At 28.6% G+C, this 13580-nt stretch overlaps 1 protein-coding gene across 4 annotated transcripts in view; it reads right to left on the minus strand.

Moving 5' to 3' along the window:
* Positions 1 to 13580, minus strand: part of LOC123295218 — a 73851-nt gene that overhangs the window by 36626 nt on the left and 23645 nt on the right. The window contains exon 1 of one of the 4 annotated variants that reach the window (XM_044876477.1): positions 3795 to 3820. The exons of 2 other annotated variants lie outside the window; for them this stretch is intronic. In XM_044876477.1, the coding sequence (XP_044732412.1) occupies positions 3795 to 3805 (11 nt within the window). In that variant the 5' untranslated portion in view covers positions 3806 to 3820. Of the gene's footprint in view, positions 1 to 2774; positions 2828 to 3794; positions 3821 to 13580 lie in introns of those variants that run through there. One more of the 4 variants, XM_044876473.1, reaches the window with a different exon arrangement.

Raw genomic sequence — 13580 nt, forward strand, 5'->3', positions numbered from 1 at the left:
ATCAGGGACGGTTTACTTTGATAAGCTCTCTTGGACTATGTTAAATGGAAAATGTTTAATGTTGATATTTAAAGAAAAATTTTAGTTATTTATTATAATGATAATTTATAATGATGTTATTACACGCCCTGATAAGATATTAAGAAAAATTGGAAAGAAAATATTCTTTAAGTAAATAAATACAACCACATATATAATATAGCCAAACCCTATTTTCAAATGAGAACGGAATTAAATTAAGAGGGTACGGCCTATTTTCTAATCAAAATATGTATAATATTTTTAAACTGAATTAAGAGTGGGTTGTAAATATGGTCTACCTTCAGGTGATGATGGAAGAACCAGATTCGCATCAATAAATTTTCGGAATTTTAATTCTACTTTGATGAAATATACTACAAATTGTGTTCCATAATAAATAACTTTTTATGATTACATTTTACGAAAAATGTTTCAAACAAAAATTGCTATGTTCAAAAGGGAACGTTGTATCTCTTATTTGAATTTGATGATACGTCGTACTTATATCATTTGAAAATAAGGCATTAGAAAGATGTTAAAAAGTCAACATTTTTATGGGAAAAGTTTGTATCTGAATCAGCAGAAAGTGGATGCAAAGGATTATCACTTACATAAAACGTTTTCGCCCATATAATAAAAAACTGAACAAAATGAAACCTACACCAAAAGACAATGTATAAGTAATCTATAAAAATATATAAACTAAAACTGAATTTCAAAGTTTGAGTAGAAATTTTATTGTAAGTTAGTTATTAAAATTAATATACACAATATGAAAAAAACAATATGAAATATTTTAAAATAGCACAAAAATGCATAATCGAACATTTGCATTTACTGATTTTTAGTTGTTTTAGAAAGTCTTATGCCGTATTTCGATCAGCAGCGGAATAAAATGTGGGATTTATTTATTATGAATCTTAAAACTAAGTAAAAAATATTGTATTTTACATAATTTGTAGTAAAATGTTTTTATGTTGCCAAATACTCGCATACTGAAATAATTAATGTCAATCGACAATGGATATAAAATTTCCAAAATTCAAAACAACTTGTTGTTAAAATTTTGAACAAAACATATTTAACCTTCAAATTATTTTATTTATAGATAATTTTTTTGGACTTATTTTTTGGATGTACGAGCGCCAGGGCAATTTTGGATAAAAAGCTTCATTTTTTTATATGAAGTTGGATTGAGTATAAATCAATTCTGATTCAAATTTTATGGGAGATTGCCCGACTATTTAAATAAATAAATGACTTCAAAACGAAGGAAATTTAAAATTGCCTTATGGGAAAACGGTAGAAGGATGATATGATTTCATAGATTTCTCCAAAGTTAGAAGGTGGAATTAGAAAAAACTATTTAAATTAAAGTTTCAACCTTAATAAATTATTGAAAACAAAAAAAAACCGTTGTGTCCAACTAATTAAGGATATATGAGCACGGTAGTGGGGACACAAATTAAAAATATACATTTTTTAAATTTTGATGGTGAATTATATTATAGCTTGACAATATAAAACGAAAAGTAAGAATAACATTTTTCGATATCTGGAGTTACTTTCAAAATATCGAAAATTGAAAATTTTGTTTAATTATTTAACTTTCGATATTTCGAAAACCAAGGACGATATCGCAAAATTGTATTCTTATTTTTCGTCTACATTCGCATAATTGGAATCCTAAAAAAGGTTTTTCTGAGGAGAAAAAATGGAATCATTGTCAGGACTTTAATACTCAAGATTATTATATATCAATCACATGCCTTGGATGTATTTAAAATCTATTAAAATTTTCTCGCTTAGCCCAGTTATGAAAATTATCCAAAAAGGGCTAAATCAATAAGACATTAATTATCTGTACTTATGAAAATCTATAAACATAAAATTTTCCGTTTTAGATATAGATTATTCTATAAACAAAAATATAAAAGAAATAACATCATAGGTATAAAATTATTGATTATACACTAAAATAATAAAATCAACTAAAAAACTATTTAGTAGGTTACTGTGATATTTACGAAAAAAAAAAACTAACAAAATTTAAGGTAGAATGTAACACTTACAATTTTGTCAAAATGTCCGTTATTGTTTTCATTATTCATGATGATAACTCATAAAGACATAATACAACGTCGACGATAAAACTATCGATCGACACGCAAAGGTAAGTAAAAACCCACTGGAAAAATATAACGGGTGGCTCTACTCAAAAGAATGTTGTATTTTCTTATTTCCAAAGTATAAAATATAACAGATGGCTGTTTTTAACCCCCGAACTAAAAAAGGGATTATATAAGTTTATGTGTGTGTGTCTTATCTACGTCTTTCTATTTGTGGAATCGTAGCGCCTAAACGAACGAACCGATTTTGACTTTGGCGATAAAGGAGGCTGTTATGACTAATTTGCAGTTCTTAACATGTTAATGTTATAGAAAATGTCAAATTAAAATTATTGAAAAACGCTAATTAATTAAACTTAATGCATTAAAAATTGTGAAAATAAGAAATCAAATATTATTTTTTAAATGTAAATTATGATAATTATTTATTTAAATTTGTGAAACATCAATATTAAATTTTCAATGTAAGTCTTAAATGCAATCCATACAATTATATATGCATCCATACAATTCCATAATTAAAGTATTGTTACCATGGAAACGCCTCCAATAAAACTCACGCACGGTGCGAATAAACGAATAAGAGAAGGAAGTATTTTTTAATATAGACTATGTGCAACTTACAATTCCATAAAATGTCCAGTATTATTTTCAATATTCATGTTGATAACTCATATAAAAACACAACAAAAACACAATATCGACAGTAAAATTATCGATCGATATTTAAACTTACGATAGAATTACATACAATTGGTAACAATATACATTTATTACAACAATATAAGATATATAGTTGTAAAAGAATAATGTATATACCGAATAACTAAAACACGTGTAATATTCACAATAAAGTCAAGTTTATTACTAAAAAATTAAACATGCGTTACATTCAGGTACGCTATTAAATTTTAAATGAGAAAAAAAATTATTATTATTATTATTTAATGTGAATGGTACCATACAAAAGCATATATGAAGTTATATATGTATTATTTTTAATGATTAAAAATTGAATTATATACAAGTGAAATTAACAAAATTTAAAAAACCCCCGACAAATGCAATTTAATTCTTGTAAACCGATTTTTGGAAACTTAGCTATAAAATGTTCTCAATCAAATCAGTTCGACCGTTTAGGGGCTACGATTCCACTGAGAAACACACAGACGCACAGATAAACACTTTAAACTTATAACACTCCTTCTCAAATCAATATCAAAGTGATGGTCAAGGACATCAGATGAGATGAAAAGGATACTTAGAGAGCTATCATTTTATGGGACAAATTTTTGGAAAGATTTCAATTGAAATTGAAATATTTAAGCTGACTTTGTTCTTTTGAATTTTTGTTTTGAATTACCTGATTATTTTAACATTTTGCTTTTCGAAATGAATTGAGCCAGGTTTATTTGACTTATTCACGAATCATTTCTTTTCTCTCCCACCTAGCAACAATGACTATACCCAATATTATAAAAGTTTCAATAAATATTGAGACTATTTTCACACTCTTAGACGAGTGACAAAGCTTGTGCAAATACTAAAGAAAATTGTTCAACTAGAAAGCGCAATTTATGTTATAAATTGTAAGTAATCTAAACTAATAATAAGAGGCTTTTAACATGCGCTTGAATAGCATACCTTCGTATCATAACCAATGATATATCACTAGATTTTCTTGTATGAAATGTATCAAATAATTCGTAAATAAACAATTCTTGTAAGATGCAACTTAAGTCGTTTCATGTCTTGTATTTTCTTTACTTATTGGAAGAAAATAATCTTGAATTTCAATCTGAAATGATGAAGGAAAGCAATTTGATATAGTCATGTTATTTAATAGATTGTAACAAAATTCAAAAAGTAAAACCTTACTTTGTAAAAGATGAAAATAAATATAGAAAGATTCAAACTCGGATTCCATAATTGGAGTCGGAGCCCCGAAGTACATTTAATTTAATCAAAATTAAATAATGATATGAAAAATCCAAATAATGATATTAAAATAATGATATGAAAAATCCACTCCTCATAAACGATTTGAGTTAATGTCTCAAAAATTACTCGTACAAAAGGTAGCGATATTTTGGGTCAAATTAATTGAGCCAAATTGGAGGATGAAAATATGCTAATATTTTTTTGTCTTATATAGAGGCATTTTTCGAATATTAATTAATAGGTACCCTGACTTCTTTAGCTGTATCTATTTTCATATATTTGGTACACCTTATATTTATATTATTTATAACTGTCATATGCATATGCTTAAAATAAACTTAAGTAGCATAATAAGTATAATTTACAAAATAATGACTAATTAATAAACAACAATAACAAATTACATAATAAATAATGACTTAATCTCAAATTAATATTTATCGAATGAAAAATAATGTTAAAGCAATAATTTATTTATTGAATTGTCAGAATTCCAGATTCAAATAATATTTATTTATATTAATGTCAACCGGGACATTTTTTTTTCTTTTATATTCAAGACTTAAAACATTTACAATTGCAAACATTTTAACTGAAATCAGGTCCATTACTAGAGCGAGGCAAAGGAAGCACCCGCCACCAGCGCATAAGAATAAGAGGCGCAAAACAAAAGGTATGTTTTATACGCAAAACAAAAAGTTAGTAAAGAATCATGAAAAAAGCGCTCATTAATTTACATAAAGTCATAAAGTTAAAAAATTCGATAACAAAGGCAAATTTGATCCGATCTTATTGGAATTTTTTTTGAAACACACTTATTTTGGACCATTATTTTCAGCTGTGATGTCTATTTTTCGCTAGCTATCACTTATGTGCTTCATTCCGGGACCAAGTCTCCACATTCTTGAAATCTATTAGATCTAGGTTAATTTTGATTACAAATTTAAAAATTATGACCCAAATTTAGAAGGATTCCATATTTGGTTTATCAAAATTGGGTAAAATTTGGGAAAGATAGAGCAAAATAAAATTTTTTGGATTTTGATGACGTCATGAAGTTAAAAAATTCAATTTTTTTGATAACAGAGGCATATTTGATCCGATTTTATTGGAATTTTTTTTGAAACCCACTAATTTTGGGTCGAACTTTTCAGCTTTGATATCAGTTGTTTGCTAGCTATCATTTATGGACTCAATTTCGGGACCAGGACTCCAAATTCTTGAAATCTATTATAGCTAGATTAATTTTGACAATAAATTTGAAAAGTATGACCCAAATTTAGTAGAATTCCATACTTGGTTTATCAAAATTGGGTAAAATTTGGGAAAGATAGAGCAAAATAAAATTTTTTGGATTTTGATGACGTCATGAAGTTAAAAAATTCAATTTTTTTGATAACAGAGGCATATTTGATCCGATTTTATTGGAATTTTTTTTGAAACCCACTAATTTTGGGTCGAACTTTTCAGCTTTGATGTCAGTTTTTTGCTAGCTATCATTTATGGGCTCAATTTCGGGACCAGGACTCCAAATTTTTGAAATCTATTATAGCTAGATTAATTTTGACAACAAATTTGAAAATTATGACCCAAATTTAGTAGAATTCCATACTTGGTTTATCAAAAGTGGGTAAAATTTGGGAAAGATAGAACAAAATAAAATTTTTTGGATTTTGATGACGTCATGAAGTTAAAAAATTTAATTTTTTTGATAACACTCACATATTTGATCCGATGTTATTGAAATTTTTTTTCAAACCCACTAATTTTGGGTCGAACTTTTCAGCTTTGATGTCAGTTTTTTGCTAGCTATCATTTATGGGCTTAATTTCGGGACCAGGACTCAAAATTCTTGAAATCTATTATAGCTATGTTAATTTTGACAACAAATTTGAAAAGTATGACCCAAATTTAGTAGGATTCCATACTTGGTTTATCAAAATTGGGTAAAATTTGGGAAAGGTAGAGCAAAATTAAATTTTTTGGATTTTGATGACGTCATGAAGTGAAAAAAAATTTTTTTTTTTTTTGATAACAGAGGTATATTTGATCCGATTTTATTGGAATTTTTTTTGAACCCCACTAATTTTGGCTCGAACTTTTCAGCTTTGATGTCAGTTTTTTGCTATCTATCACTTATGTGCTTAATTTCGGGACGAGGGCTCCACATTCTTGAAATCTTTTATAGCTAGATTAATTTTGACAACAAATTTGAAAAGTATGACCCAAATTTAGTAGGATTACATACTTGGTTTCTCAAAATTGGATAAAATTTGGATTTGATAGAGCAAAATTAGTAGGATTACATACTTGGTTTATCAAAATTGCCAATATGGTACTTTTTGATATCTTTTAATGAACAGCCAATATATATATATAATAATTACAATTTTAATCCAATTTTATGTGAATTACTGTGAATTATTTACTTTTTTTATTATCAACAAAATTTCGATTTTGGAGGTTAATCAGTTCCTCATGCAAAATACTCCATTATCATTGAGTTACATTACAGTTTACAAAATGGATCCTACAGACCCAAGATGCAATTGACTTATTTTACACTTTCCGAACTCAAACTCACTTTTTACGTCTTGAGCACGCTATAAAAATTTCATCTCGATATCTCTTTTAGTTTTTGAGTTAGCGTGTAGACGGACGAACTGACAAACGGAAATCCAGTATGGCTATGGGAAATTAGATGATTCTATGAACACCTGTACCAAATTTTTGTTCATATCATCAATATTTCTAAGCAATACAAACTTGAGACTAACATTAGTATAACTTCATATATATTTCATATATGTAATAGAGTATAAAAACGTTAAAGGTTATAATTTTAAATGTTTTACTGTTTTATCATCAACACCTTTTAATTTACATAAGTCATAAATAAATTGTACATATGTAACAAAACGATAAGGCTTCACCTGGTACAACCAGTTACATTTATATTAAATGGCGATACTTTATATGGTAGGTAGAACCATAGTGATCCAAGCAATATTTTTCTTTAAATATAGACTTTGGCATATGGGCACGTAGAAAAAATAATTCTTCATAATTCTTCCATTTGGCAACATTTTTTTTTTTTTTCGAGAAATGAATTTGTTATTTTATTTAATTTTTTTATGTGTAATAACGAATAGTGCTATTTCAAATAAAAATACTTAAATTTAATATTGTTTTTTCATTATTCTAATAATGGGTTATTATTTATTATTATGTATAAAGAGTTAATTTCCTACATATAAACTTAAAAACACATCTTCATTTTCTTACAAATACTCCAATCATCTTAGGGTTTCACCTCGGAATCTAACGAAATAAGCTGAATTTTTGTACAAACCATTCTTTTGAGAGTACAAACTTTGTTACTTTTTCATTTAATTATCGGTTAAATACTACCATCGATAATTAAGTCAAAAAACCGTATAATAGACAGGGTCAATCGTGAATCCCAGTCTATTATGCTGTTTTTTTCCGTTAATTATACATAAACTACTTAATAATTATTTAATACCTTATATTTATAAATAGATACCCAGCACTGAAGTACGTAAAGCTGAGCGCACCATATCCTGCGCCCTCTATTTCAAAAACGGTTCAACGTACAAAAAAAAGTTGCATACAAAATTTGTAGAAAATTTTATCTTCTACAACTGTCAATACGATTGAAGGCAAAAGAAACGAGATATTCACAAAAAACAGATTTTCGAGACTTTTGACCTTAAATATCTAAGGACGCGCATGCGTGACCATATGTGACTTTTGTGACATTTATATTATCAAAAGAAAGGTTTGTACAAAAATTCAGCTTATTCCGTTCGATTCCAAGGTTGGCTACTTATTTTGATTAAGATGATCGGGTTAAAATATAAAACTGTTACTTGGATCACTATAGCTTTCCCATCTCCAAATAATACATAGTAAAAATCAAAGATTATTTATTATAACTCCACGTAACCTTTAAAATAAATACCGTGTGCATTAAGATCTAATACCATTAAGACGAAGCAAAATTCTCGCTAAAGAAAATAATTTTTGGCAACGTTTGGCAAAAGTTCCTCCTTAACCAGCTGGTTCATTGGAGTTTAATTGCTGGTAATTTGGAGTTTAATCAAAGACAATAACACATACCTACGAGACCACGTATATGGCGTAATATTTGCCACAAGAAAAGATCCATTTTTAAAGACCGATAAAAAATTTCACTCAGTGCATTGTGATTAAAGAGAATTGAAAAAAACACACTCGCACCAGGAGTCCATTGTGTTTCATTATACGTTCTTAAGTGAGTTCGTGAATGAACTTTTGAAAAAAGAATAAAAGTCACTATGCGATTTTCTCTTCAGACGAATACTACACCAGATATGCGTTAATACCGAATGATTAAGAAAAGCACTCGTTTGCTAAATTTTAACGAACGGTTTGTACCTTGAGTACTATAGTCTTGTGACACTTAGTACTGCAAAAAAGGTGATAAATAAATATTCTTGATGTTTTCAAACCAATTTGCAACATAAAATAGTATAAGCAAGGAAATGTGTATGAGGTTGGTATAGAAAAAAATTAAACATGCAAACATTTATAGTGAAACTCTACTAGTACAACACGGAGCAAGTAATGAGCGATTTTGAAAATTCTGTTAAAAATGATTTTATTAAATTTTCTAAATAATTTGTTTATCCCCTTAAGATGTTAATAGAAAAAAATAGACCTGGAAAAAATTATACCGCAAATTTTATAGACCCGGTAATTACGAGTTGGTTAGGTTGAGTTTGTCGACTATACATGACTGGGTTTGGGGTCTGAACTTTTAAGCCCTTGCGTTCAAAAATGGTACACAATTACAGAATTTTTTTTGGCCTATTTTTTCTAAATCCCGTTAAGATACATCAAAACGTGCGTTTTTTTCTTCACAAGATAACTCACCACCAAAAGTTAAAACAGTGAAAGGACGAATATGAAATAAATTCCAGAAATAACTTGTTCAACTAGAAGATGGTCTACGCCTGAACATTCATCATCTTATAAGAAGTTTTTAATATTCCATTTTCGTTACATGAGTTAATTTTTTTTAAAGATTTTTTACGGACATTTTATTCTCTTGGTAGAATCTAGAACGAAATCGATATCAATTTAAAGATTGATTCAAATCGATTCAAAATGTCGAAATGATTTGCGAGAAACTCTTTCCACATGGTCGCATTGCAAACCGTGGATAGATAGGACTAATCCATTTTGAACCAAATATTTCCCATTCATAAAATTAATGATTTTTGAAACAACCATGAGACAACATCTCTTCTCTGAATGAAGGTAGGTAAACCAGTCATTTAATATCAAGTAGTAGATAGGTACATCGCACCTTATCTGTCCGTGTTCCACCATAAAGTCAAGTCGAAAATCATCATAAAGCCTCCAGGCAATTATTTCAATTCTGAAGGCTTACAGCTTTCTCCTAATTATCACGCATCTTAACTGTAAGCATGAGATCGAATCTTGATGTAAAAAGGCATATAGAACGAACGACTGGTAAAAACAATTTATTTTATGTATTTTAAGATGAAGGTTCTTTTATAACCTTTTCAAAATCGCTCACTATAATGCTCCACTCTTCATTTAAATTAAAAAATAAGCATTTTAATGTAATATCCTTCCTATGTCCTAGACATTGAACCTCGATAGTACCTGAGCATATTCTACATCGTTGATGTATATAATATTGTAATGCGCAGAATATTTAAATCGATACAAAAAAAAAAACTATTTTCAAGGTTAGATGTTATAATTTATACACCTGTAGAGAAAAGAAACAATTCATAGTAGAGTTATAAAATTCATAGTTCCTATAGTTATATATTCATTTAGAAGTTTCGCCAACAAAAATTCTATGAGAGAGAATATGACATAGGTTGGCGAAAATTCATAATTTTTCTTTAGTTTTTAAACGCGTCAACCCTCAGTAGCTCATTTGGTTAAAGCGTTACCATTTCCGTTCGCGGTATGTTTAGGGTAGCGGGTTCGATGTTATATGCATGAAGGAAGTGAACTCAACCTCTGAAAATAATCGAGGAGCTAATAAATGAAATTATCAGCGGAAGGTAAAACACAAATATGGTATCACAATTGGCTCTATAGCTTAAGTGTGTCCTTCGTGGGCAGACAATAAAATCTAACGTAGCCTAACTGTAGTTTTAAGGTGTCGAATCCTACAAACGAAAATCTAAAATTTGTTTACTAAGTAACAAAGTTGGATAATTGATTCCAAGCAATAGTTTTCCAAATATTTAAGAAGAATGGTGGTATTTAGTCCTAAAAATGTGTCAGGACTGAATATCACTTATATCACTTATTGGCTTCTTAAGTAACAAACTATCAAAGTTGATTCTAATAAAGTTCGACGAAATAAGACAAAAATTGAAAATACAATTTTCAATATTTCGTTTAGTTTTTTATATATCAGTGCCCTTATTTCTAAAATGGTATTTATTCAAATAAAAATTGGTTCAGTCTTGGAAATAACTTTCGAAAATTCGATGGTCACATATAATTTAATCATAAATAAACAAATTTCCTTGGTTGTAGATAGATTTTTGCGTTCCCTTTTTATTTTGAGAGATGATATCCCTCACTGACTCGTCTAAATTTTAATATAATTAGCAGATAATGAAGTTAATATATCTACAAAGTACATTATTTTAAGTTAAATTGTCAATTAACGTCAAATAATTATTCGAATGTTAATTAAATTAGAATACAATATAAAGGTCACGAACTAATTATTAGTTCAACATATTATAGGTATCTTATAATTAACAGTTAGTTATTTGTTCAGTTATTAATGTAATACTGTTAGTTAGGCTAAGCAAAATATTGAAAAAATGCTATCCTCTAGATCAGCTTTGAACACATTCAGAGATGAGCAATGCTTTTAAAAAGTCGAAAAAAGCTGGAATCTCACGAAACTGAACGGATTTTCTTGAATTGTAGCTAAGGATCATTGAAACTAAATCAGAATAAGGAAATTCGATAATTTTTTTAAATTAAATATTTGATTCCAACCGAGAGATGCGGGAAAATTGGTATGTCCTATAGACATTAATTTAGTCCCAATAGGTACTTCTAAGATACTATCTGAACTTACATAAAAATTTCCAACGCCCTATCTCAATTTGGGCGGGGCTCTTTAGAATTATAGCTAAGAATACTCTCAATCAAGTCATCTATCAATAACCAATCTAAATCAAAATCGGTTCATTTATTTGAGAGCTACGATGCCAAAGACAGACTCATAAATACACACATTAAACACATAATACCTCCCTTTGGTTGAGTCTATGGTTCACGCACGTTTAAAATTACGTGAGTTTTCTCATATTTTAAAATCTTCCTGACTTGGTGCAAGCGAAAGTGTAGTTTTTTAGACTTTTAATTGGAAAGGAATGGAAAGTCGTAGTATAACCTAGGATATACAACGGAAAATATCTTACTTCTGGAAAAATACCTCATTTCTCTGGAAAAATTATAGTTTAATTAATTTAAATATATTTAATAATAAACGTAGAAATAATCGCATTTTTAGTTTTTGTCAATCTCAGTTATGAATCAAAACTGACTTTAAATGAATCTAATTTGGCTCTGAAGATTAAGGTCAAGATTCAAATTCACTATAAGATTTTTTTGTTAACAATATTTGAAACATTTTTTTATCCAAAATTTATTTCACGAGTTACTTGTATTGCCAAGTTAAAAAATTAACCCCAAAGTAAGTATGTTTTTTTACCCACGGACCATATATCTGAATATGTTTCAGTCTATACTTATGAAGAAATGGTGATTTTGTCAGGATGAGTATCCCTCTATGTTAAACAATTTTTATTTGTAATATAAATTATAAATTCATTATCCACAAAAAATTTACACCGGATACTTAAAATAATATGTTACAGTGTTAGTAGTTATACGAGATATATGGCCAGCGGATATTTATTTATATCCGCTCGGATATAAGATATTATTTAGCTTAAAATGATGACTAAACTGCGGATATTAGAAGAAATGTATGTTAATTAAATTATGTCATAATTTTTTTTTGTATTTCTTAATTAATTATAACAGTCATTAGAGCATTTTTATTAAATACTTTAGCGCCTTTAATTTTAAATCTAACTTCAGGTCCATATTCAACATTATAAAATCATTCCAAGCAGGTTAAATGGATATGGATTCCAATGCACAAATTACAGCAACATTATCCCTCCTTCTATGTTGCGTTTTTCTTCCATCCGATTACACGAATTTAGCTTTATTTTTGTGATGAAACGAAAAACGATTTGGCTTAATCAGAGGTGGAGTATTCATAAGGCAAATTAGGCACGTGTATACAGGCGCGAAGTAAAAAAGGGCACAGGGCACGCACGTCGAAGTTTTTAAACAAACAAAATTAAATGTGTAACTAAGTGTGCAAAAAATTACAACCCGTAGATATTGAACAGCAAGCTTTGGAACCCAATAGAAAAAGAGTATGAAAAGTACACATATAGAAGATACGGAAGAGGAAGCTCACAGCAGACGATTCTGAGGAAAATATTACTTCTTCATTCGTGATAGTATATCTAGTAATTATAGATAGACTTTTGGTTAAACTTCAAAAGAGGCGAGAATTGTACAGCATTTTTTACAAAAATTTTCATTTTTAAGCAATTTGACCATAATTTGAACAAAGAAGAAGTTTATAATAGAGCAAGTAATACAATCGTTACAAGCGATGCATTTTGGTGATTTAGAAAGGTGCTTTTTTGATGAATGTATCCACTCACATTCTTATTTAACAACGATAGCTCCACCCGGAGAACTGCGTCGAACAACAAACGCAATTTTACAGGTTCTAAGAAGTAAAGAACTAAAAACGGGTCTTTATTGATTACGGTCGGGGGCTAATTTTTTTAAATGCCTCATTTTTTAAAATGCAATATCAATAATATATCGCGAAATCCATTATTTTTCTTAAATGTACAAACCGTACCCCTAAAACTTTTAGAATACAATTACCCTAATAAGACTCTGGAAACGACTACAGTCGTGTGATTACGGTCAATCGATGAAGACGGTGCGTCGTTTTCTTAACTTCCTGTATGGCGACTTTTGATCGAACATTATAGAGATGCATGAATGCTGCCAGGGTTAGCTAAAAGTTGAAAAACTTCTCATTTGATAAAACCGATATTTAGAGTTAGAAAATAATATAAAGTATTTTAATATTGATTCTCTAATTTTTACCCTATTTCATTCCAATCTGGTATTAATTTGACCTATTTCAAATGGTATATATATCTTAAAATAGGTCAAACTATCAGATTCTGCTTCAACTAAATTGTATTTCAAATCTAATAATTTTACTGCAATCTAATAATAATAAATCGAATCACAAAGGTAGGTATTTCTATTTGATATAGAAAAAACTTTATTATTCAGGTTGAA

This window comes from Chrysoperla carnea, chromosome 3 (assembly GCF_905475395.1).
Source record: "Chrysoperla carnea chromosome 3, inChrCarn1.1, whole genome shotgun sequence".
Lineage (NCBI taxonomy): Eukaryota > Metazoa > Arthropoda > Insecta > Neuroptera > Chrysopidae > Chrysoperla > Chrysoperla carnea.